The sequence below is a fragment of the Physeter macrocephalus genome, chromosome 6 (assembly GCF_002837175.3).
Source record: "Physeter macrocephalus isolate SW-GA chromosome 6, ASM283717v5, whole genome shotgun sequence".
NCBI lineage: Eukaryota > Metazoa > Chordata > Mammalia > Artiodactyla > Physeteridae > Physeter > Physeter macrocephalus.
This window is the reverse complement of record NC_041219.1, coordinates 14,963,478-14,991,331: the sequence shown is the minus strand read 5'-3', so window position 1 is coordinate 14,991,331 and position 27,854 is coordinate 14,963,478. Positions and strand designations below refer to the sequence as shown.

General features: G+C 35.8%; 1 protein-coding gene across 9 annotated transcripts in view; it reads left to right on the top strand.

Moving 5' to 3' along the window:
• PPP1R12A (protein phosphatase 1 regulatory subunit 12A) overlaps nt 1-27,854 on the top strand; it is a 156,024-nt gene that overhangs the window by 76,188 nt on the left and 51,982 nt on the right. For all 9 annotated transcript variants that reach the window (XM_028490409.2, XM_007101006.4, XM_007101004.4 and 6 more), the window contains exons 3-8: nt 5,924-6,042; nt 15,440-15,599; nt 20,254-20,398; nt 21,790-21,864; nt 22,915-23,003; nt 23,170-23,327. In XM_028490409.2, the coding sequence (XP_028346210.1) occupies nt 5,924-6,042; nt 15,440-15,599; nt 20,254-20,398; nt 21,790-21,864; nt 22,915-23,003; nt 23,170-23,327 (746 nt within the window). The remainder of the gene's footprint in view (nt 1-5,923; nt 6,043-15,439; nt 15,600-20,253; nt 20,399-21,789; nt 21,865-22,914; nt 23,004-23,169; nt 23,328-27,854) is intronic.

Sequence of the window (27,854 nt, the reverse complement as noted above, 5' to 3'; positions counted from 1 at the left end):
TATTCCTGGACCAGGGCTCGAACCCGTGTCCCCTGCATTGGCAGGCAGATTCTTAACCACTGCGCCACCAAGGAAGTCTGCATTTATATTTGAAGTTAATAGTACAGTGTTCTCTTACCCGTCTTTGAAAAGTTCAGTTAGCTTAGTTTTCATAATTTCTGTCTCATTGGATGGCTTTGAGTAATTCATTTGAATTTTCAAGAAACAACTATTTCAGTGGTTTTCTGACTTTGTGGGTTTTTTTTTTAATTGTGGTAAAAACATTAAATATATCATCTTGGCCATTTTAAAGTGTACGGTTTAATAGTGTTAAGCATATTCACATTGTTTTGCAGCAGATCTCTAGGATTTTTCATCTTGCAATACTAAAACTACCTGGTAAACACTAATTTCCCCTCCCCACTCCCCTAGCCCGTGGTAACCACCTTACTATTTGCTGTTTTTATGATTTTGACAACTTTAGACACTTATATGAGTGGAATCATATAGCATTTGGCCTTTTGTGACTGGCTTATTTTGCTTACCATAATGGCCTTGAGATTCATCTGTATGACAGAAATTTTTTAAGGCTGCACTGACGTTTCGAATTTTAAAAATTCATGTATTGAATACATGAAAAATCCATGGATTGGTTAAAACAATTTCTTGATACTAGTTTTTCTACAGTAAATAAAACAATGTACATTAAGTTTGAACACTAAATATATTCAGCTCTTGCTGATGAAATTTCTTTCTCTTTGTCTCTTTGATTACTGTGTTCTCATTAGCTTCTAATTTAAAGACAAGGGCTTTAATTAAAACATCAAATTTTTAAAATGAGCTATTTCTCCTTCTCAATCTCTTCTGTGGTTTGGCTTTTGACAAAACTCAGAATCCAAGATAATTATGAGACTGTCAAATTTGTCTGCTGAATTCAGTTAACATTGAATCATTCTAACCCAGATAGAAACCTATCCATCTAATATACCACATCCAACTTGTAACCGATAACTTGGTTAACAAGTTTTACACCTTTTATTAGATTTTTTAATTCACACATATGCAAATAATTTTGTAGAAATCCATTTGGATTATGTCTTGAATTTGAGGTTTATTAATTATCCAAAATTATTTATTGACTCAAAGTTGTAGGTTATTATAAATCTCAGTAAACCTAGCAGTTTACCATTTTTCACTTCAGTAATTTATAAGGATTTTCATCGTTCAATAGGTGGCATCTCCTATGTTGGCCTCTTTTGTATTGCTTAAGGACATCATTAACCATTGTTAAGCAAATAAAAGCCTGCCCCTTTTTTTTTAAACCCTGAAGCATTCAAAAAAGTTACCCATCTGAGAAACAGCCTAATATTCTGACTTTCAGTTTGGGACTCCTGTGTGAAATCTTCATAGTTTTTTTTTTTTTCCCCAAGAAATCTTATAATAAATATAGTTTATTTTTCCTAATCAGCAGTCCCATGAGCTGCTTTTAATACCCCAGCCCTTTTTGTTCTGAAGGAAATCTGACCATCTGTTTTCAGTATCTCCAAGGGTCCCACAAAGTGAATTTCTGGTATTCCAGATAGCCTGTATTTTGTTTCACATTATCTTAAACATTGCTTTCTAAGTGTGATGATTTTGCATGATGTGATAACAGATAGAATTTTAATTTTATTTTTAGACATTAACTCATTTAAACATAACACAGCCTTGTAAGTTACCTATAAGCTAGGTTTCAAATGTTTTAAGTTGATGAATATCACACAGCTGTCAAGAAACAGAGGTGGGAACCAAACCCAAAGTCTGCAGAATTTAAATGTTTATGCTTTTTTTTCACCCAGCAAATCTTTGAATGGCTTTTTGAGATTATTCGTGGTAAATAAGAATTAATGCCATGGGGTTTTATTTATTTATTTAATTTACATTTGCAAATAATAGTTCTTGAGTCATAGAGAGGTTTGTGAATTTTATGTATATATATTTATACCTAAACTTTTGGCTCAGGGATTGCTCCAGGCCCTACTTCCTGCCAGCAGTTTTCGGAACTTTACTCTTGTTAGTTTCTCTTAACATCCTTCCTGTTTATATAAATTTTGGATTGTCTCTTTTTGGCTTTGACCTGTTATTTCCTTGAGACTCTACTTCCCTCTGCTAGCACTGCAGCCACTCTGAGGTCTTCCTTTTATTCTGTCTTTATATCCTGTGAATGATTTCTAATACCTAAGCAAAATATACGTGGTTTTATGTAAATATCTCTGATTGTTTGAGATTTTGCCTAGCAGAATACGTACATATTCCCCTGGAGCATAGCACAGGTTCTACTCCACTAATATCTTATTTTTTTGCTCCAGATTCATTTATTTATTTATTTGTAGTATATAAATGTTCTTCATTAGTTTTATATTACATTTTTTAAAACTGTGAAACAGAAAAAGTTTCTTCAATTCAAATATGACTTCTGTTTGTGGAAGTCCCCGTGAAGATCATAAAAATGAAACATTGTTTTGCACTAGGAGAAATGTTTATAACATATTATTAATTGTAAAAATACCAGGCTACAAAATGGCATGGTAGCCATTTTTGTGGTCTAATATACATACACAAAATAAACTTGCTGCAGAAAACTAGAATAACAAAAAAAATCCCCCCCCCATGAAAACCCCAACTAATACAAATCCTTCCTAATGTGGGACTTCCCTGGTGGTCCACTGGTTAAGACTTCACAATTCCACTGCAGGGGGTGCAGGTTTGATCCCTGGTCCAGGAACTGAGATCCTACATGCCCCACAGTGGGGCTAAAAAATAAAATTAAAAAAGCAAGTCCCTCCTAATGCTACCTCTGTTAACTTTATAGTGTATATTCTTTCCTTTTTCTATCTTTCTCTTTCTGTGTGTGTGTGTGTCTTGTAAAAGTTACATCTCCACACAGATATCAATAGCTAGTTGGTAAAGTCCTTCTTAAAGCAAAAGATTGACAGACCTGACTTCACACAACCTTTAAATTTCACTCAAATACAAAATGCTGTAAGAAAAGGTTTGTTTTTTTTTTAATGTGGTGACAATATGGAAAAAAATATTTGCAACACATCTATTTGTCAGAAGGAGGGAATAACTTATTTTTTTGTGTATCATTTATTAGTACCACCGTCCATCTACCACAGACAAGTCAAGAACTTCAGTGTATCATAGACACCTTCCTCGCCCTCGCTTCTCTTATCCAGCTGGTCTCTAGTATCTCCTAGATATCTCTGGAATTTATCCATTTCCTCCATCAAATTCAAGCTTCCAACATAATTTTTGTCTACTGCTGCAGTAGCTCATTAGCTGGTCTGCCTACTTTCATTCTTTCTCCATTCTCATTTATTTTCCATACTTCACAAAGTGATCTTTTTGAAACACACACTTGATCATTTACAGATATTACAAAATAAACATTCACTGACTTTGGGGTGTACCTGACATATTATTTAGAGATTGATTCTTTCATTTACTCTCAGGAGAATGAACCAAACCCTTGTCTAGCCATACACACTTCCTGTCACAGGTTTTTGGTGCCTTTTTTTCTCTCTTCTGGAACATACTCTCCTCCCATTATGTTTGCTAGTACCTGTATATTGTTCAGGGAATCCTTTCCTGACCTTACTAAATCAAGTTATTCTATTATTCACTTGTAGACATAACTCACTGTTTTAAGACATCAAAGTTTTACATGTATTTAGGTAATTAATCTAGCTCTCTTTCTAGATTATAAGATCTTTGAGGGGAAGATCTGCATTTGTTTTTGCTTACTATTATATGCCTGACATGTAACATAGTGGTAGATACATAGTAGACACCTGTCTTAGTCAGCTTTGTTTGCTGTAAGAAAATGCCATAAACTGGGATGCTTAAACAACAGACATTTATTTCTCACAGTTCTGGAGACTAGACAGTTCAGGATCAAGGTGCTGGCCAATTCTGTGTCTAGTGAGGGCTCTTTTCCTGACTTGCAGATGGCTGCCATCTTGCTGTGCCCTCCATGCAGAGAGACAGTGCGCTCTACTCTCTTCCTCTTTAAAAACATTAATCCCATCATGGGTTCTCCAACCTCATGACCTCATCTATACCTGATTACCTCCCCAAAGCTCTACCTCCTAATAGCATCATATTGGTGGTTTGGGGTTTCAACATGAATTTTAGAGGAACACAAAACCATTCAATCTATAACAACACCCCATAAGTATTTGTTGAGTTAAGGCACACATTAAAAAATAAGCAAAAGAGGGGCTTCCCTGGTGGCGCAGTGGTTGAGAGTCTGCCTGCTGATGCAGGGGACGCGGGTTCGTGCCCCGGTCCGGGAAGATCCCATATGCCGCGGAGCGGCTGCTCCCGTGAGCCATGGCTGCTGAGCCTACGTGTCCGGAGCCTGCGCTCCTCAACGGGAGAGGCCACAACAGTGAGAGGCCCGCGTACCGCAAAAAAAAAAAAAAAAAAAAAAGCAAAAGAAGTAAATAAGTTCACAAAAGGAGAAAATACAAATGCTAGTGAACATATCCAGATTTTTTTTCAAACTCCTGTGTAATGAGGAAAGAAAACAATGATAAGATGCTTTATTCTCATCACGTTGAGAAAAATTTAAGAACACATCCATTTAAGAACACATCCATTAGGAGGATGGCATTAAATAAAAGTATGATCCAGCCATATTGTGGAATATTTTTCAGCTATTAGAAGGCAAGTGTTGCACTCCAGTACATTTAAATTAATCCCAAGAACCTCAAAAGTGACTGTATATATTTCTTTATAGACACACATATAAATTCATAGCAAAGGTACCAGAAAGATATTTGCCATGCTGTTGATAGTGTTTATCTCTGGGGAGGGAACATGATAACAGAAGGAGAGATGTAAGGGAGTTTTTTCTTTTTTTCTTCTTTTTTTAAAACTCTGAGGGCTGTTTTTCCTTCACTGTTTTGATAATGCGAATATTGTCATGTAGCCTGTAAAAAAAAAATTTACAAATAAGAGTTAGATTGATTAGGAACATCGGAAAAAAGGGAGCCATTCTTTATATATAGAAGAGTAAAATCAGCGATGCCAAAAGAACATGGCTTAATCTGGAACTACAAACAGTTCCATATTGTTGGAGTCTAAAGTGTGATACAAGAAGGAAGAGGAATGAGGCTGAAAAGAAGACAAAACCAGATCAGTAAGGGCCATGTAGGCATGTTTTCTTCTAGCATGGACAACCATTCAAAGAATTTTAAGTTGGAAATTGACTCAGGTTGTGTTAAATAGATGATTCTGGGAGATGTGTAGTTGGCATAGTGAAAGAGATTCGCAACCATTTTGTATCTGGATCCCTTTGTCAGGTTTGATGAAGCCTGTGAATATGTTCTTAGTATTGTGTTTTGGATGCATAAAATAAAATACTGAGTACAAAGTATGTATGTGCTTCTTTAGTAACACATTAAATAAAAAGACTTAGTAGTTGGTCTAATAATTACCTTAATTTCAAAATAGTGATGAACATACACAGTATTTTAATATATCTGTATAAGCTGAATGACCTTCTGAATTATGCCCATGAGCCCAAGGTTAAGAACTATTGCTTACGGCATGAGACTGGGAGCATGAAGTTCAGATAGGAAACTAGTCAATGTGGAGATAATGAAAAATCTTAATGGAGACAGTCTGAAATAATCCTATGAAAGACTTTGTAATTATTTTAAAATAACATTTTTGTATTAGTTAATGTGTGTACATTATAGAAAAATTTTAGGAAATATAAAATTTTAAAAAGGAAAGAAGACATGCTTTATGGTAGTTTCTTAAAACTTAAATAATACCTATGCTGTCCTTGGTTTTTATTGCTGCTTTTGCATAGGAGCTTGCCTCATTAGCTATGCATTCAGTTTTATTTTGATGATACCATCATTGCTTAACTGTCTTCCCTTTAATTTTACAGGTTTTTGATTGGTCAGGGAGCACATGTAGGAGCTGTCAACAGTGAAGGAGACACACCTTTAGATATTGCCGAGGAGGAGGCAATGGAAGAGCTACTTCAAAATGAAGTTAATCGGCAAGGTAATGTAACCAACCTAGATGGAAAATATGTTTAAAACTGTTTTGTAAAGAATGTGATACTTGACTTTTTCAATAAATGATTGTTGACATTGAAGGGCAATCGTAATTTGAGTGGAAAAAAATCAGTTTACCTAACAATATGTGAAGTAAGGTTCTACTTGAAAAAATATTTGATTCTTAACTCTACATATTTTTAATATTTTTAAAGTTGAAAGAAGTATCATGAGTGGTAGGGTAAGGCATAAAATTATCTGTCAATAAAAGCTTTGGAGAGAAGTAAAACAGGCAAAGGGGATAAGGAAGTGTACGGGGTGAATGAGACACATTGCAAATTTAAAGAGTGGTCAAGAAGTTGTCACTGATAAGGTGGTATTTAAGCTAAGATCTTACTGGAGTGATGGAATGAATCATGTAGGTCTGGGGAAAGAACATTGCATACAGAGGAACCAATGAATTCAAGGATGGGAGGGTGCCTGGTGTTTTCAGAGAAGCAGCGAGTGTGACCAGTATGACTGAAGCACGCAGAACAAGGAAGAGGCTGGAAGGAGATGAGGTCACAGAAGTAGCAGTGGACCATATCACATAGGGCCTTGTGGGCCATTGGAAGGATTTTAGCTTTTAATCTGAGTGAAATAGTAAGCTAGTGGAGGGATTGAGATAGAAGAGTGACATGATCTGACTTGCTTTAGAAGGGATCTCTGGGGCTATTGTGTTGAGAATAGATTGTAGGAAGGTAAGGGCAGAAGTAGGAGAATGGCAAGGGCAGGAGTAGGGTGGTAGTAGACAAAGTGATGAGAAAAGATTGGATTTTAGATATCTTTTGAAGGTTTGGCCAAGAAGATTATTGAGTGATTAAAACTACAGTGTGTAAGAAAGAAGAAGGCAGGGAAGATTCTAAGATTTTTGGTTTGAGCCACTAGATGGGTGAAGTTTTTATGAGAGGTGTGAATGTTGTGGGAAAAGTAAGTTTTGTAGGGAGAGTTCAGGGGTTCATTTTTCAGACGTGTTAAGTTTGTTTTGCGTGTTAGATATCCAAGCAGTTGAATATGTTAATAGAGAGAGGTACAAGCTGGGAGATGTCAATTTATACATGAGGAATGATTGCTTATGGGTAGAATTTCTTTCAGGAGTGATGAGTGTTCTAAAACTGTTTGTGATAATGGTTGCACAGCTCTGCAAATTTACTTAAACCACTGAATTGTATACTTTAAATAATATGTGAATTATCTCAATAAATATAAAGCTGTATAATACAGCAATTCCTCTTCTGGGCATATAACCAAAGAATTAAAAGGAAGGTTTCAAAGAGATTTTTGTACACCCATGTTTATAGCATTATTCACAATAACTAAAAGATGGAAGAAAACCAAGTTTTCATCAATGGATGAATGAATAAACAAAATGTAGTATATACATACAGAAAATGCTGCTCAGCATTAAGAAGGAAATTCTGACATATGCTACAGCCTGGATGAACCTTGAGAACATTATGCTATGTGAAATAAGCCAGTCACAAAAAGACAAATACTGTATGATTCCACTTAACATGAGGTACCTCAAGTACTCAAAATCATAGAGAAAGTGCAATGATGGTTGTCAGGAGCTAGGAGGAAGTGGGAATGGGGTTTTGTTGTTTAATTAGTGTAGCATTGCAGTTTTGCAGATGAAAAGAGTTCTAGACATTGATTGAGCAACAATGTAAATGTACTTAACACTACTGAACTGTCTACTTAAAATGGTTATTAAGATAGTAAATTTTATGCATATTTTACTACAACTTAAAAAAACTAATATATATATATATAAATTACTGTGTGATTTCCACTATATTAAGTTATGTCTAGGCAGTGATTAAATGGATATTATCAGAAGAGAACTGTGTTTTCCTAAGGTATGGGATATTGGTTTAGAAGGTTGACTCCTGCTGAAATGTGGTTCATCAGGAAATACAAGCAGAGAAATGGAAGCTAAGTCAGTTCCTTAAAAAGAGATTTTTATTCCTTGGGATTAGGAAAATTCATAATGACTACCTGGTTGTTAAAAAAAAAAAATCTTAGGCACTAAAACTGAAGAAATATTTAAATGCCTAAATAGAGTTGAGGCATTGTAACAAGTGGCTGAAGGTACCTGGAGCTCAGGAGAAACAAGGCACACATTAGGAAAGCAGTCATAACTGGAGCTTGGATAAATACCCGGTAGAGCTTTTAACAGCTGTGTCCTAAGCAAGCAATTTTGGAGTAATGGGATCTTCAAGACTTGAAGAAGCTGGAAGAATGGGTATAAAGCATCACAACCTGGATGAAGAGTCCCTTATCTGTCCAGCTAGCCCTGGTGAATGCCCAGATAGATAGCGACAATATTGTTTAATAGTAGTTCGCAATTATTATGAACTGGGAAAGGCATGGATATGTACTGAAAACTTCTTGTCTTTAGTTTCCTTCTATATAAAGGAAACTGTTAGCAAGGCTGATTTTAGTTGTAATGATTCATTCAGTTTTGATTAAGGTGCCAACATATGTTCTGAGTGTTGGGTATTTCGGGGTATTTTTTTTAAGAGACACACTTTGTTCTTAAGGATTTCACAGTGTATAGAAGTGACAAATATATAAACAGAGCCCCACAATGCAGTGTGCTATGTGCTAAAATATAGGTAGGAACAGAATGATTTGGGAGAACAGAAAAGCCTATGACTAACTGTTTGCAGTAGTCAGGAAGGGTTTGAGAGTGATGACATTTGAGAGGGAGTTTACTTGGCAAAGAAGGGGGGTAGTGGACAAAAAAGGCATGTGAGACAGGGGTATCAACATGTGCAAAGAAAAGGAATTGGAGACATAGCATACGTGGAGAATTCATTAGAATTGGAATGGAGTAAAAAGTCAGGATGGAATTAGTATGAGGTTGAGGCTTGAAAAGATTAGGCTGGAGCCAGGTGGTGGACATCTCTTTTGTAGGCATTAGACAGATGCAACAAAGATTCCCAAGCAGGAAATTAACCTGATTGGATTTGGTTTTTAGTAATAAAGCAGCTGATGGTAATCTGGAGGATGCATTAGAGTGGGGGATACATGGTGGTGGCATGCCTTCCTTGAAGAAGATTCTTCACTTAATCCAGGTGAAAGATGAAAAGGGCCAAAATGGTTACACTTAAGATGGAAAAGAGCAAAGAGCCAGGACTGTTTTCAGAAAATATTAAGGTAAAATTAAAACAGCTTAATGGAGAATTGAATGTGGAGATGAAGGAAGAATTGAGGCCAGCTAATTTGCCTCCTGAAGTTTCCAGTTTAAGAAGTGATGATTAGATAAATTCACACGGGGGCGGGGGGGGGGGGGGGGTGGAATGTGGGACAAAGCAGGATGGTTACACTTAAGATGGAAAAGAGCAAAGAGCCAGGACTGTTTTCAGAAAATATTAAGGTAAAATTAAAACAGCTTAATGGAGAATTGAATGTGGAGATGAAGGAAGAATTGAGGCCAGCTAATTTGCCTCCTGAAGTTTCCAGTTTAAGAAGTGATGATTAGATAAATTCACACGGGGGCGGGGGGGGGGTGGTGGAATGTGGGACAAAGCAGGAACGGATTTAGAAGAGTGTATGAGTTTGTTTTGGGATATATTGAGTTTGGTTGCTAAAGCACATCTAGATGACAGTGTTCACTGCACTGTTGGAATTTAGGAAATGTCAGGATGGAAAATGTAAATCTGGGAAAATAATAGGTGAGGGGAAATTCTGGAAAATAGTATATAGTATGACCCTGAAATTGAAAAGTAAAGAGCTGATACTAAAAATAATAGCTAACTCTTATTAAATACCGATTATTTGCCAGGCATTGAGCAAAAGGCTTTACATGCATTATTTCATTTCATCCTCACAGCAATTCTAAGAGGTTAATACTACTATCACCCCATTTTACAGATGAGAAGCTGAGGCTCAGTGATTTGCCCAAGGTCATACATGTAGGAAGTCGTGCTATATGTAGTTCAGTCCCAAACAGTGTAACAGATACCTTGAGCCCACACTCTTCATCACTGTACCATACTGCATTTTATTAGGAATATCTCCTAGAAAATATTTCATGATATTCATTTTATTCATATAATGGGAATACATGAATTTATATAGCATAACTTTATTCAGAAGAAACAAAAGATAGAGGCATCTCTAATAGAGTTTAACATTTATAAAAAGAGCACCCTAAATATATCTCTAGTAATGACAAGATTTCTCAAATTATTTATCCTGGTATGAAAGTTATTTAATATTTTAAAATTCTTTAATCACTCTTTTAGCTCTTATTTCTTATTCTAATATATTTGATTAACAACTAGTCATGCTTGAGTAGATTGCCTTTGAAAGTAGTAATGATTGAATAGTAGGTGAAAGTATTTCTGGTTTATGTTTTAATGCAATTTTCTTTATTTAGTGTGGACACAAGTCAATTTTTGCATTTCTTAGCTAACAATTCCAATTTTATTTTATTTTTTCTTACCCATCAGAATTGGCTACATTTCAAGCTAACATTTACTGTTTTTTTATAGCAGTGACAGATGTTATATAGTCTAATCACTTTATTATATCACACCCAATTTAGTTCAATATACATTGTTTTCATTGTTTAAAAACCTTGCAATTATAGGTGGATTAAGGACCAGTTAAATTCATTATAAGATCTTCTTCCTATTAGACCACAATGAAGTAAAAGAGAAGCAGAATCATAGACTTTTAGAACTGATCATGATAATTAACACCTTAGTGCTTATTCCTGATCTAAACACTTCACATATAATATTAATTAATTTAATCCTCACATTGTGGATAGGTATATACTTTCATTACTCCTATCTTACAAATAAAAGAACTGACTATTAGTGTAGATTGTGTCTTGCCCAAGATAATAGAGCTAGTAAGTGGCAAATCAGGGATTGAAACCCAGCAGTCTAGGTTCAGATCTGTGTTCTTAACCCATTATACGAATATTCAAAGAAGTTAAGGCTTTCTCAAGGTTGCTAGCCTAGTTAAAGCACTGGAATTAGAAAACAAATATTGTAATACATAGTCCAGTGGGGTTTAAACAAAAATTAATGTTCTATTGCTCTAATCAGTGGTATTTTTGAAAAGATTTTAAGAACAGGAGTGTTTTTTTTTCTAACGGGATTTTCTTAAGTATAAGAAATTTCTCTTCACATGTACTTTAATTTTAAACTTGAGTTGTATTTATATATAATTCATATAAAGGCACAATTTGGTGGCAGCAGAGGGTAACTGCTTTGTAATTAGGTGAAGATAGCATGAAATTAGGTAAATCCAGAAGTAAGAAGTAGCTGTTTTTTTATTTCAAGTCCAGAGGAAATTTAGGATAATAAAAGACAATAAAAGTCAGACTCTTTAAGATGATAAAGAGAAAAGGGATAACGATAATAAAGATGTTCATGTATTAAAAGACATAGTAAAAAAAATTAAGCATAAGAAAATAAAATAAATCAGTCTGAGAAAAGTCATTTAGTAGAAAGATTATTCTTAATGTATTAACAGTTACAGCTTTATAATTTCTTATGAATAACATTAGAAGGCATTTAAAATAAGATGGGTTGATTATCTTTTGAAAGGAAATTTATATATGTATAAAATTACATTATTATAGAAATGGTGATACTTTGTAATTAAAGATTATAATCGGTTTTGTCCGTTACATATATAGTGTATATAATTGTTTTTATAAAGTCTATTTGCAAAACCTCATTGCAGGTTTCTTTCAAATGTAGTAATGAGGGACTTCCCTGGTGGTCCAGTGGTTAAGAATCCGCCTTCCAACACAGGGGACGTGGGTTCAATCTCTGGTCACGGAACCAAGATTCCACGTGCCATGGGGCAACTAAGCCTGCATGCCGCAACTACTAAGCCCACGCGCTCTAGAGCCCATGCACCACAACTACTGAGCCTGTGCGCCGCAACTACTGAGCCGGCATGCCACAACTAAGACCTGACACAGCCAAATAAATAAATAAGTAAATATTTAGGAAAAAAAAAGAAAAATTCAAGAGGATAGTTGGTTCTAGCACCAAGAGCAAACATTTGGAAAAAAAAAAATGAGATCTTGGGCTTCCCTGGTGGCGCAGTGGTTGAGAGTCCGCCTGCCGATGCAGGGGACACGGGTTCGTGCCCCGGTCCGGGAAGATCCCACATGCCGCGGAGTGGCTGGGCCCGTGAGCCACGGCCACTGAGCCTGTGCGTCCGGACCCTGTGCTCCGCAGCGGGGGAGGCCACGGCAGTGAGAGGCCTGCGTACCACCAAAAAAAAAAAAAATCAGATCTCTAGTTTGAAGATGACTTTACCTGCACTTCTGTAATCTCGAGATTTTAAAAATGTTTTTCAGTCATGGCCTACTTTTTTGAGATTGAGCTTCAGTTGAACAGTTTAGTTGTATCTTGAGTAAATGGTAATTTACTAAGCAAGCAAGGTAAGGATGCATTCCAGATAGAGGATACTAGCTTGCACAACAGCACAGGCACATGATGTACTTGATCTATGTGAAGATCTATATGGTTAGAACACTGGGTGATGATAGAGGAGAAAGACTAGAGATTTAAAATGCATTGAGACCAAATCATAAAAGGCTCTGTCTGCTACAATAAAGAGCTTGAGCTTTGTCTTGTAGGAGGTAAGCAATCATTGACAGATTTCTTATAGAAAAGAGAGATGATTGTATTTTGATACAGAAAAACCAGTCTGGCGATGATGTGGGGAATGACTCAGAAGGAACTGAGGAGAATGAATTAAGGGCCAGCTGTAGTCGTCAAAGTGTGAGACATAAGACGAACTAAAATAGTGATTAGGGGCCATTAAGAAGACATTTTAGGAAAAAAAAAAGAAGACATTTTAGGAATGGCAATTCAGAATCTGCTGACTAATTGGATGGAGGCTGGGGATAAGGTAAAGGGAGGGATTAAGGATGACTTCCAGGTTTCCGGGTAAGTATTGGAACCTAATATAGGAAATATAAGACAGACAGCAAGCAGATTGGCTAGGGAAAATTGAGATAAGATTTTAGCGTTGAGTTTAGGTGACTGTGTTATATTATTTTATTATGTATTATATTACATCCCTAGTTTTGACCTCTTCTCTGTTCTCCAGACTCAGATATCCAGGTAACTCCAATTAGATGTCTGTTAGCGCATTTCAAACTTCACATTTCCGAAACTGAAAATTTAATTTTTCTAGTTGCTCAGGCTAAAAACCTTTGATTCATCCTTGACTTCTCTTTTTCTCCTTTTTCTCATCCAAACTAACAGCAAATTCTGTTGGTTTGCCTTGAAGAATGCAGAATCTAACCTCTTTACTACCTTCAGTGCTACCACCCTGGTTCAAGTTACCATCATCTCTTGCCTGAATTATTGTTATAGCCTCCCAGTCTATACCTCAGTTTTTACTCTTAACTTCTCAGCTTAAGTGATCCTCTTAAATTGAGTCAGATGTCACCCTGCCCCCTGCTCATTGTCCTCACTACTCTATAGACACCCTGCCTTTTCCTAATCAGAAGAACATTCCAAGCAGGCTTCTACCTCAGTGCTTACTACAGACAGTCCCTGACTTACAGTGGTTCAGTTTAACGATTTTTCAACTTTATGATGGTGTGAAAGCAATACACATTCAGTAGAAACCATACTTCAGATTTTGAGTTTCGATCTTTTCCCAGGCTAGTGATATGCAGCACATATTCCCTAGTGACGCTGGTCAACAGCAGCAAGCTGCAACTTCTGGTCAGCCACGTGATCATGAGGGTAAACAACCAAACTGATACACTTAAACAACCATTCTATACCTATATGACCATTCTGTTTTTCACTTTCAGTACAGTGTTCAGTAAATTACATGAGATATTCAGCACTTAATAATTTATTTATAAAACAGGCTTTGTGTTAGATGATTTTTCCCAACTGTAGGCTAATGTAAGTATTCTGAGCGTGTCTAAGGTAGGCTACACTAAGCTATGACAGGATAGGTATATCATATGCAGTTTTGACTTAGGATATTTTCAACTTTTGATGGATTTATCAGAATGTAACCCCATTGTAAGTCAAGGAAGATCTGTAGTACTTCCCTCTGTCTGGAATATTCTCTAAGATTATGGTATGACTGGCACTTTATTTCTTGCTGTAATGTCACCTTATCAAAGAGACTGTTCTTTACCAACCTATGTAAAATAACAACTCTTTCTCATTACCCTCTATACCTTTACTCTGCTTTTTTTTTCCTTCACAGATGTATCATCTGCCATGTAATAGGTTCACTTCTAAACCCCTGACGCCTAATAAAGTACCTGACATATAGTAGAGACTCAGTACATACTGACTGATTGATTGAATGTATGAGTGAATGAAAAATTCCAACCAGCCATTGGATACATGGATATGAATTATAGAAGAGATCTTAGCTGAGGAGTTGTGTGTGTGTGTAATTATTTTTTACTCATGTATTTATGTATTCATCATTCATTCAGTAAACATTTACTGATCCCTGTTACTTTGTATCAGGTATCCATCCATATGGTGGGGATACAAGATTAAAAAGCAGTATATTTACCTTTTTTAATAAGCTCATTGTCTTCTGGAGTATAAATGCATCATGGTATGTGCTATTTATTAAACAACCAGCATTTGAAGCCATAAGATAACATGAGATCACTGAGGAATTTCAGGATTATCATTTCTATTTCAATTTTTTTCTCAGGATGTTGAGCGCTTTGAAGGTCCTGTTCCTTTTTGAATTCTCCCCACTCTTATCACCTCAACCTAGCATAGCGCTTAATGCTTTTAAATGAATAAACATCTATATAACTTACTAAAATTATAAAACTGATACTGATGGTATGAACAATATAGTATGTTGGAAAAAGAAAGGGGTGTTGGTAGAAAAATAATCTGATTTAAGGTCTGTTCAATTTTAGATGAGGACAGGACCTCCAAGTTGAAGTGTTCAATAAACATTTGTACCTACTAGGCTAGAGTTCAGAGAACTGGTCAAAGCAGTGGATAAAAATTTGAGACTTAAATACATATGATTGTTTAAAACAACAAACTTTTTTTTTAGACCAAAGGATGGGGAATACCTTGGGGAATATTCAAATCTTCAAAAACAAAAGGAATAAGCAGAAAAGGTAAAAAAGAAAGCCAAAACAATACTGTAGGGCAAAAATTAAATAGTCAATAGAGAATGCTAATAAAATATCTACAGTATTCCTACATTTCTTCATTTAACCAGCTTGTTCTAAGCAGCCCATTTTTCAAAAATATAATTTCACTTTTAATTTTCAGTTAAACTTGGAATGTTTTGGATAATTTTATCTCCGAACAAAAACATTTACTATAGAGAAAAAAATGAAAAAAATTATTTTATTTTATCAGGGGTTGATATAGAAGCAGCTCGAAAGGAAGAAGAACGAATAATGCTTAGAGATGCAAGACAATGGCTAAATAGTGGCCATATAAATGATGTCCGGCATGCAAAATCTGGAGGTACAGCACTTCATGTTGCAGCCGCTAAAGGCTATACAGAAGTTTTAAAGTAAGTATTGCTTCTCACAGTTGTTTTTCTGCTTTGATTTGTTTTCTTTATTTCACTTTTCCTTTTTTTAAGATACCTGCTAACATTATTTTGAAACAGCTTATGTAAGTTATTTACTATCTGTTTATAGGGAGAAAGAGAAAACTACCTTGAATGTTATTGCTTTATTTCTAAAGTTCTTTCTTTCACTCTCAAATTTTGATTATTCTACTGTTCTTCCATTGCAGTTTTCCAATAAGTGAAATTTAAGTGTCAGACAACCATTATATGTTACCTTCTGGCCTAGTAAATTATTAGAGTCACTTTGAGATTCCCAGATAGGTTAAGCTCTGGATACAGAGACTAAGAACAATGTTGTATATAGACATATTATCAAATTCTGAGAGCTTGATTCCTACTGACTGTTTATTTACATATAATTTATCTGATTTTGTTTTAGATTTTCACTACATGAACACTGGAATTCAGAGTGCTGTTAGCATAATATTAAATATTAAACCATAAGCAACTTAGACGATATAGGGTTATATACTGATCAACAAATGTCTTTGGGACAAAGCTCCCTTATGTCACAATAAATTTGTGTTTTGGTTTTTACTTATGCAGTGCAAAGGTGTTGGCAACTATATGGAAAAAACAATTCAGTGCATAACTTCTGTTATATCTATGTGAAGGCTAATAAGACTGGCCCTCAGCAAAATCTATTGCACCCTCTATGTTGCTTTTGTTCCACTTTGGTTTCTTATATCAATCCCTTCTCCTTATTCCCTCTCAGTAAAAACAGTGAAGAAGTTTAAGTGGGTCAGTTATTCCAGGTTTCCTCCTATTTCAATCTCTACTCACTTCAGTAATTTAAGCCTTTTCCTAGAATAGTACAGTTAACTTTTTTTAAATTTTATTTATTTACTTTTGGCTGTGCTGGGTCTTCGCTGCTACACACGGGCTTTCTCTAGTTGCGGTGAGCGGGGGCTACTCTTCGTTGCAGTGTGTGGGCTTCTCACTGCAGTGGCTTCTCTTGTTGCAGAGCACTGGTTCTAGGCATGTGGACTTCAGTAGTTGTGGCATTCAGGCTCTAGAGCACAGGCTCAGTAGTTGTGGCGGACAGGCTTAGTTGCTCTGCAGCATGTGGGATCATCCCAGACCAAGTCTTGAGCCCGTGTCCCCTGCATTGGCAGGCAGATTCTTAACCACTGTGCCACCAGGGAAGCCGCTACAGTTAAGTTGTAATTAGTTTCCTTGTCCCATCTGTTTCTCTCTAATCCAAAACTTTTCAGACTTTCAAACCCCATTAGAGCGGGTCATGAAATGAACTTAGTGAGCTGTGAACAGCATTTAAAAAGAAAAAATCGAAAATATCAAAAAGTATTGCATATGGTAAAGGTATTTTGTTTCTTAAAATTCTTGTTTCTGTAAACATATATATGAGTACTGGATTGCACTGTAAAATAGATTTCTAAACTGCTTCCAAGTGGTCTTTGTAATTCAGTTGTCCAGACTCTTAAAATGCTTCATTAAGATTCTCAGCAGGAATTGGGATGAATTTTAAACTCCTCAGCTTAGCACATAAGACCATTAGTCATCTGGCCATTGGTTCCTCTTTCAAGCTAAGCTGCTACAATTGCTCTTCAGGCATGCATGATTCCAGCTGTATATATCTACTTGAAGATCTTTCATGATGCCTAAATGCCTACTCTTGTTTCTATCTAGATACCTTCATTCACCATCTCTTCAACTTGGAAGCAAATTCCTTTCTATCCTTTGACTCAGTTCAAGGCTCTTAAGCCCATGAAAAAAAAAAAATGCTCAACTTCATTCATTATAAGTGCAGATAAAGCTACAGTGAATTATCATTTTTCATCTATCATATTGGCAAAGATCAAAATGTTTGGTACACTGTTGGCAAATTTGGGAAAAGGCACTCTCTTACATTATTGGTGGAAGTATAAATGACTATTGAGCAAATTTTATCAAAGTAACAGTTATTCTTTGGCTTAGCAGCACTACCTCTAGGAATTTTTTTTAAATTAATTAATTTATTTATTTATTTTATTTTTGGCTGCGTTGGGTCTTCGTTGCTGTGCACGGGCTTTCTCTAGTTGCAGCAAGCAGGAGCTGCTCTTCTGTGCGGTGCACGGGCTTCTCATTGCGGTGGCTTTTCTTGTTGCAGAGCAGGGGCTCTAGAGCACAAGTTTCGGTAGTTGTGGTGCACAGGCTTAGTTGCTCTGCAGCATGTGGGATCTTCCTGGACCAGGGCTCGAACCCATGTCCCCTGCATTGGCAGGCAGATTCTTAACCACTGCGCCAGCAGGGAAATCCCTAGGAATTTTTTTTACAGATATTCTCACTCACATAGGAAATAAGGTATGTGCTAGCAGCATTGTTTATAATTGGAGTAGGAGAATGGTTGAATAGATCATGATACATCCTTTCACTAGAATACTCTATAGCGATTAAAACACTACTTATAGATATGGAAAGAGCACTAGGATGTGTTAAGAACTACGCCTCATTTGTGTTTATGTTTTAAAAATTTAAGTTGTATTTATTTATATATGCATAAAATCTCTCTGTAAGGATCTAATCAAAAGTAGTAGTATGGTTATCTCTGGGGCAGGGAAACTGGTTGGCTAAAGGTCAGCAGTGGGAAGGTGACTTTGCTATCTAGCCATTTATTCTTTTTTAGTTTTGAAACTTGTGAATATTTTGCTTAGGAAAGAAAATATGAAATCAGAAATAAATAGAAGAGATCCATTTCAAATGTAACTGTCTCCCCACTTACCCCCTCTCCCCCAAACACAACTCCTTTCAGTTGATTTTTATGCTTTTCAGCTCTGTACTCCTATTGCAGCTTCATCATAGAACCTGTCTGTGAGGGTTGATTGTTGTTTTTAACTTTTGTCCTCCATTAGAAGTTCCTTGAGCATAATAAATACTGTCTTATTTTTTTGAGTATCCTTGCATGGCCTGGCATATAGAGAGCCTTATGTTTGGGGGGCGTGTGTCTACCTTTCTCTCCGCACAGACTCTCAAGTACTTAGAATTTTGTATTGCTCAGGATATTTAACATTATTATAGTTCATATTTCCTATTGGGGGTATATTTTTATTATCTTATATTCCAGTATTATTTCTGTCTCTATTAATAAAGTATCTGATAATATTTATGTTAGTGGCCATATTTTTTTAACTTAAATCTTCTGACTTATATCTATTAGCATGCTTTTTAGATCACTGGCTCTTAAGTGTTGATCTGCAGGCAGGAGACAGGCAGTGATGTGAGATCATATGCAGGACTTATTAAAAGTACAGATTGACAGGGCCCATCTCCCAAGATACTGATTAATTCAATGGAACTGGGGTGGAGCTGGGGAATCTTTTTGTTTGTTTTTTGTTTTTTTCAATAGCAAGTTTTTCAGACGGTTCCGCTATGGAGCCATAATTAAAAACATCTGCTTTAGGGCTTCCCTGGTGGCGCAGTGGTTGAGAGTCCGCCTGCCGATGCAGGGGACATGGGTTCGTGCCCCAGTCCGGGAAGATCCCACATGCCGCGGAGCGGCTAGGCCCGTGAGCCATGGCCGCTGAGCCTGCGCGTCCAGAGCCTGTGCTCCGCAACGGGAGAGGCCACAACAGTGAGAGGCCCGCGTACACAAAAAACAAAAAACAAAAAAAAATCTGCTTTAGATATTGTTAGGAAATAGGGGATCAGTTCTTGAAACATAAATAAATGGTTATATATTAGCTATCACTACCACTTCCTGTAGGTAAAAAGAAGCCCTTCTTAAGGTCAACATCTTGGAAAGTAAGGTAAAGGTTAACCAGATTTGAGTTATAAAGTATTTAGTGTTCGCCTTTGTGTGTGGCGCTGTGCTATGTGCAATTTATAGACCCATTCGTTGCTCTCTGTGAGCTTAATTTCTAAATAAAATAAAGGTTGATGTCAGTCTACAGTTATAAGGGCATACTAACATTTATGCAACTCTTTTCATTGTATTAAAATGTATTCCTGTTTTCTAGCTTTGTTGACGATTAGAATATCTGCTTTCTACTGCTACAGAAAAGTAGACTCGACCCCTCGGAATACTTGTTTTGCTTTGTTTTGTTTCTAACAGTCATTTTCCTATGAAAATTTCCAATGGTAGATCATAAAGGTTCATGAAGGCTTTCACAAACCAGTTCCTTAACCGCAAGGCAACAATGACACTACAAATAACTTTGTTTGATCCCAGTATATTTTTAGAACACGTTCAGCTTGAGATGATATATCATATGGACACTTGAAGACATTCCCTACAATAAATCAGTTTAACATACAAATTGATCCAATAGTTTTGAAAAATTATAGACTTTCCTGCAAATTTTTCAGTTAGAAACATATTAACAAGAATTAATCAGTGTCATACCAAACTATAAGACTCATAGTCATTAGGAATTAATTAAAACTGAATTCATTATTATGGCAGTAACTCAAGATCCTCTATGCCAGTGTTCTCTGAGAATTCTTTTGTCCTAGTTAATTTGTTGAGGGGAGGAGGGATTCTGAACTGTGAAAAGAAATATATTGCAAATTTTTGCTAACTTGCATGGTATATAGCTGTTAATTATGTCCAATCATTTCTAGATTTTAATGATGATCTAATTCACTGTAATTTGTTTAGACTTTTAATACAGGCAGGCTATGATGTTAATATTAAAGATTATGATGGCTGGACACCTCTTCATGCTGCAGCTCATTGGGGTAAAGAAGAAGCATGTCGAATTTTAGTGGACAGTCTGTGTGATATGGAGATGGTCAACAAAGTGGTAGGCCTTTCAAATGTACTTTAAATATTTTAACTTCTAGAAATACAGTTTTGGTCTAAAAAATGTTATGAGAATATAAATTATTTATTTCTATTAAGTTTTATTAACTGTACAAAACATTTTGTGAATCATTTATTCATTTTTATTATTAAGTCTTTTCCAGCTACTTATGAGGTGATTTGGCCTTGTTTGACAAAGAAGTATTACTCTTTCTGTAATAGTATTACCATACGTGTTGAGTAGATTTGGGCGCTTCCATTGATATTATATTCTTAGAAATTCATAAATTAAGAAATTTTGCAAACATATAAGGTAGAATATATTCTAAATAATGAACTTTCTGGCATTCTGGAAACTTGTACCAGTAGGGTTATTATAAGGACTAAGCTGGCAGCAGGAAAAATCCTTACTGTTTTTGGTCAACAGCTCTTTGAAATTTTCTTTTCCACTATGAATAAAAATAGATTGACAGATGTTCATCTGGACTACTTTTTGAAACTAAGTCATACCTGTGGCTGGCTGAACTTTTAAGTAGTTTAGAAATACATATGTTTATTTTATTACTCTACTAAGAATTTAATTAATTTTTCTGGTGGTAAAGTAGAAATAAGGTCTCAAAAAGGTTAAACTTGGAGTTACCACATGACTCAGTAATTCCACTCATAGCTATTATATATACCCAAGAAAATTAAAACAGATGTCCACACAAAAACTTATACACAAATGTTCATAGCAGTATTACTCATTGTGTACCAGAAAGCAAAAGCAGATATCCATCATCTGGTGAAGAGATTAGCAAAAGGTGGTATATCATGCAATGGAATATTATTCAGCAATAAAAAAGAAGTAGATACATGCTACAATATGGATGAACCTTGAAAACAGTTTGCAAAGTGAAAGAAGCCAGTCACAAAGGACCATATATTGTATGATTCCATTTATATGAAATGTCTGGAATAGGCAAGTCTGTAGTGACAGAAAGTAGATTAGCGGTTGCCTCAGACAAGGGGAAGGGGAGTGGGGAGGGGATTGCTAATGGGTATGTCATTTCTTTTTGGGGTGATGAAAATGTTCTAAAATTGATTGTGGTGATGGTTGTAAAACTCTGAATATACTAAAACCATTGAATTGCATACTTTAAACTGGGTGACTTGTATGTGAATTATAGATCAATAAAGCTATTACCAAAAAAAGTAAGGGGAGGTATATCAGCTGCTTATCTCTCACATGGATTTCTCATACATCTCCTTCAAGTCATATGTACCATGTTTTATACCTACCATAAAAAATGTTATCTAACTTCTTTCTGTATAATCATACAGAATCACCAAAGGCATTTTATAATTTATTGATTTTTTTAATTATCACCAACCCTCTTGTTTCCTGCGTAGGGCCAGACAGCCTTTGATGTGGCAGATGAAGACATTTTAGGATATTTAGAAGAGTTGCAAAAGAAACAAAATCTGGTATGTTTGATGACTGTCTAAAAATTGTCTCTATTAGTGAATTCTCTTAATAAGTTTGAATTTTAGACAGCTGAAAAAGTATTCTTGTGATGTTTTGTACTGTTTGGTTTTAAGTTATTCCTAGCGATCAAATTAAATGACAGTGGGCTTCCCTGGTGGCTCAGTGGTTGAGAGTCCTCCTGCCAATGCAGGGGACACGGATTCGTGCCCCAGTCTGGGAAGATCCCACATGCCGCAGAGCAGCTAGGCCCGTGAGCCATGGCCACTGAGCCTGCGTGTCCGGAGCCTGTGCTCTGCAATGGGAGAGGCCACAACAGTGAGAGGCCCGTGTACCGCAAAAAAAAAAAAAAAAATTAAATGACAGTGAATGAGAATAAAGGAATAGTGGTGGTGTTTTTTTAGCCTTTTGTGTTGCTTATTCCCATTTCTCTAGCATCCCTTTCCCAAAATGAATACTTCTATAATGTATATGTTCCCAATAATAGTATCTTTTTGTAATTTCATAAGAAAGTTTGCTTAGAGGGTGGAGACTATAAAATCTCAGATTTCTAAAATAGCATACGCTAGATAAGCAAGGAGTTACAAAACTAGGAAGCAGATGTTTAAGTAAAATATTATCAGACATCCTGAATGGTTAATGGTCCCTGGTTTCTCAGTAAACTAAAGTTGGAGGGATCTTAAAAAAAAAATCCAACTTAGTCCTTTGTGGAGTGGTTTGTTGTTGTTGTTGTTTTTGGCTGCAGCGCACAGCAGATCTTAGTTCCCCAACCAGGGATCAAACCGATATCCCCTGCAGGGGATGCGCAGAGTCTTAACCACAGGACTGCCAGGGAAGTCCCCTCTGTGGAGCTTTTAAACTGTCTAGTTCTTTTTATTCTTTATCCAAGCCCTTTTCTTTTTAGGTAAAACTTAAATCTTTTATTTGTTTTGTCTGTTTTGTTTTCATTTAGTGTTTGGGAAGCTACTTTGTTATTATTTTAAATTTTGTATTTTGCTCATTAATGTTATTTTAATAGTATTCTTATTTTCCTTTGCATAACTTTTATAAAGCTCCATAGTGAAAAACGGGAGAAGAAATCTCCACTGATTGAATCAACAGCCAATATGGACAATAATCAATCACAGAAAACCTTTAAAAAGTAAGTAAAATATTAAAGTAGGTTTTGTTATTGTTTTAAATGAATTGTCATGATAGCCACAAGTATAATTATTAAATTTTGTGGTTCTGAGGGAAAATTAATGTATTCATTATGTATTTTCACCTTTTGTGTTTATAATTATTTCAAGGCTTTTTTCCTTTCACAGCAAAGAGACATTGATTATTGAGCCTGAGAAAAATGCATCCCGTATTGAATCTCTGGAACAAGAAAAGGTTGATGATGAAGAAGAAGGAAAAAAAGATGAATCTAGTTGCTCTAGTGAAGAAGATGAGGAAGATGACTCAGAATCAGAAGCTGAAACAGGTAAAATTTGAAGGATAAAGGTATTTTCAGTGAATTTTAATGACGTGTAAAGTGAGATAAGATCAGGCTTTAATTTTTTTTTTTTCTTTTTTTTTTGTGGTACGCGGGCCTCTCACTGCCACGGCCTCTCCCGTCTCGGAGTACAGGCTCCGGACGCACAGGCCCAGCGGCCATGGCTCACGGGCCCAGCCGCTCCGCGGCAGGTGGGATCCTCGTGGACCGGGGCACAAACCCACATCCCCTGCATCGGCAGGCGGACTCTCAACCACTGCGCCACCAGGGAAGCCCCGGGCTTTAATTTTGAAACTTTTCAGACTGACATGCTACTTGTTAGGATAACCTCCCAAGCCAGTAAGTTGCCTTTCAGGGAGTGTTAGAAATTTAGGTATAGCTGTGATTTTATTGTTCTGTGCTTACCTGGAGGCAGGTAATTGATCACCTCTGCATTTTACTGACCTATATTTTTAGGTTTGAAGAGGGTTAAGAGGCTTCTAAGATTCCCTTTGGATGGTGCAGATAGGGTTAGATGGGTTCCCAGCAGCTCAGGAATGCTCCTGCTGCTTTCTGAGACCTGAAAGTACAGGAAGCTGGCTCCTACAGCATCCCAAATATTTCCTCAGTAATACTAAAGTTTTAGAAAGTTGGGGCAGAGTCAAGATTTTTTCCTGTAGAGGTGTGGGGAAATTTACTTTGTTTTGAGAAATTTTAAAGATACAGAAAAGTATAATAAACATTCATATTCCAACTACCAAAACTTAACAGTTGTTGACATTTAGCTATATTTGCTTATCATTTTTCTTTTAATAAAATTAAAACATTACCATTGTCTTCTTTAACCATCAGCCCTAACCTACTTCTCTTTCCTTTCTTTCCCAAATCACTATCGTGAGTTTTTTTCTGAATCTTCTAGTCTATTTTTATACTCTTATCTTACATTCAGAAGTAATATATAGTAATTATAAGGTTGTTTTGTGTTTTTATTATTCCCTAGGAGTTGTTATGCAACTTGCATTTTTTACTTGAGAGTTGTATTTTTTAGGTTTGTTTGTATCTATCTGTGTCTTTATGTATGTAACTTATCCTTTCAGTTGCTGTATAGTATTCATTAAATACATTAATTTCCCTTTTGATAAAAATTTACCTTATTCCCAATGTTGTGTTGTAAATAATGCTGCAGCAATCATTTTATAATTGCCTCCCTGTGTATATGTGCAAGAGGTTCTCTAATAGATACACTTAAACATTGGATTATTGAATCATATTTTCACTTTTCATAGATGCTGCCAAATTGCTTTACTATAACAATTTACATTCTTTCCCTTTTTATTATCGAGGATATGTTTTCTGCTTTTTTTTTCCCTCTGGCTCACATGTTTTTATAGATTTTGTTTACTGAATTGCTTTTATTCTGTTACCGGCTAATCACTTAAACTTCTGAAGAGGGACTTCCCTGGTAGTGCAGTGGTTGGGACTTTGCCTTCCACTGCAGGGGGTGTGGGTTCAATCCATGGTCGGGGAGCTAGGATCCCACATGCCTCACAGCCAAAAAAAAACCCCAAAACATAAAACAGAAGCAATATTGTAGCAAATTCAGTGAAGCCTTTAAAAATGGTCCACATCAAAAAAATCTTTAATAAAACCTTCTGAAGAGCGTAAGATTCCAGAATTGCTATCTTTGAGTTGTATAACCTGACATTTTGGCATTTTAGCGTATTTATCAGAAAAGGTATTTCATTTTCATTAAGGTTTTTATCAATGAAAAACTGTCATCATTATCAGGACCAGTTTGGTGATCATTAGTAAACACAAATGGAGCCCTAGAATTTCTTGGACTCCCCATATTTCCTCTAGACACAACAGCAACAGTTTTGAATCAGTTTTTTTTACTCACTCAATAAAATATTTTGTATAAGAAAATGTGAGAAGCTAAAGTTTACTAAATAAACATGTCAAGGAACATACTGATATTTCTGTTTCACATTAAAAACAAGATATTGCTAGGGCTTCCCTGGTGGCGCAGTGGTTGAGAATCCGCCAGCTGATGCAGGGGACGCGGGTTCGTGCCCCGGTCCGGGAGGATCCCACATGCCGCGGAGCGGCTGGGCCCGTGAGCCATGGCTGCTGAGCCTGTGCGTCTGGAGCCTGTGCTCCACAACGGGAGAGACCGCAACAGTGAGAGGCCCGCGTACCACAAAAAAAAAAAACAAACAAAAAAAACAAGATATTGCTAAATGGGCACAGGCTAGCTTTGTTGCCAGGTGATGTGTTATGGATTTCTTTATTTTCTTGAAGCTTACTAATCCTACAAGTAAATTATTTTTTGGAAATACACAGAGTTTTTGAAATTTATAAATGGCTAGATTCTAATCACTTAGGGATTTAATTTTTTATTTATTGCTGTGACTTTGCTGATCAGGTGAGTCAGCATATCTTTTGCCTTGATGACACAGTAATATAGGTAAAATTGGCAGTAGAACAACAGGTAGTCATTGAATATTATAATTTATTTGTATAACATGCTAATTAAAATATTTCTAATTATAAAAACAAATTATATGAGAATCAGCATGTACAGTGTTCAAGAACATGGACCGATTCATGCATGTAACTGTAGATGTGGGTAAGTTATTTAATCTCTGATTTCTCTGTAAAATCAGGGTAATAATACCTGCTTTACATGGATACTATATAACAATCAATTGCTTTGTAATAAATGTTAATTTTCATGTAATAATTGTATAAAATTAAAGTCTACTAATTTAAATAAGATTAATGTACATGCTTACCTAATAACACTTCAGTTAAATTTGTTCGGTTCATTTGAAAGATGAAATGATATCATTGAAATTTAAATTGACTCAGATACTTTTGCAAGTATTTAAAGTTATTTTTATGTAGTTAATCTCCTCTCTGTGAGACATGCCTTGGCTCCCAGTCTCTAGTAAAATATATCATTACAAATTAAATTATATGGACATGTGCACACGAAAGCCAGGACCAGCACCCAGATCTCCTAGCTCATGTAGTAGAATTCAAGAACTGGAAGTCCAGATATCTCACAGATTCCTGAGATTTTTCTACCTAATTTTTTCTTAATTGGTCCCTTCTCTACGGTTCACTGTTCAGTATTAGGCACCAGGGAGCTATTTAAAACAAAAAAAGACTTCAGATTTAGGCCAGTCTTGCCACTAACTAGCAAGTCTGCTGACCTTAGGTTGAAATTTCCCTGCTTGTAGAATGAGAAGTATTGGACTAGGCTATCTGGATAGTTCTTTAAACTCTTCTATTCTATAAATATGAATAGAAGTAATTACCATCAAATTGTATTATATTAATTCCCGATTTGGAGTTTAAGCATACCAATCTCTCTCTTCTCAGTGAGCTAACTTTAAATGTTCCTCTGAAGCGCTGTACTTGATAATTTTGTTCTTCCTGTTGCTAGTAGCCAGTTGTGCCAGGAAAATTTAACTCTATCTCAAGAATTAATCCATGTAAATGCTGTGTGGTTCCTTCTCTCTCACTCTTTTAATATCAGCAAGACTTTATCATACTTTATTCGGCAAGCTTGAGAAAGCAGCCATTTCCCTGTAGAGGTATAGCTTGATCTGACAATTTCTAAACTGTTTCTTTTTTCTTTTTGTAAGGTTATTTCCTTGGGAAACTGTTTTATGTTAAATAACTATTTTGCTGAATTTTCTTTCATAAAATATTTTCCAGACCATTTTTAATCAGTTTCTTATAAATCAGATTGAAAATAGGAACTCAACCAAAAGTTTAATTTCCTTCCAAATGATTTATAAATTTTTCAGAGGTAGTTGAAGAAATGACAATAGGGAAGCATAATTTTGCTTTTAGGTTTGTTTTTTTTTTTCTCTAAGACATGAAGTTTTTATTCTTCTTTGAAATCAAATGGATAGAAAGGGCTTCAGTAACACTGATAATGTTTACTTAAGTTAGATGGTGGACACACCTGAGGTTTGTTTCATTATTATTCTTAAACCAAACATAAATGTTTGCATACGTGCATATACATTCTTTGATGTATAGATTTCAATATATTAAAAATTTAGGGGAAAATAGTGGGAAAAGGAGAAAATAAAATGAAAAAACACATGTTGAGCTTTAGTTTATTATTTATTTCTCCTACTAGACTGTAAGCTTTATGCAGTTAAGATATTTTGTCTTTTCATTGACTGATATATATCCCCAGTGCCTAGGACAGTACTTGAGGTTCAGACACTTAATAAATATTCGTTGAATTACTCTCTCCGGTTGGATGGATTGTTTTCCGGGAGGGATGGTCTAATTAGAGTATACGTGATTTGTATTTAACTGTGCTGAATAGGCTTAGCTTCTGTTGAATGAAAAAGAGGGATTTAACAACGAGAAAAAAGTTTATTAGACTGAGTTTCGCTCATTCAGTTTATTTGAAAAGCTGTGGTTATAGTGATTTTTTTTTTTTTTTTTTTTTTTTTTTTTTTTTTTTTGTGGTACGTGGGCCTCTCACTGCTGCGGCCTCTCCCATCG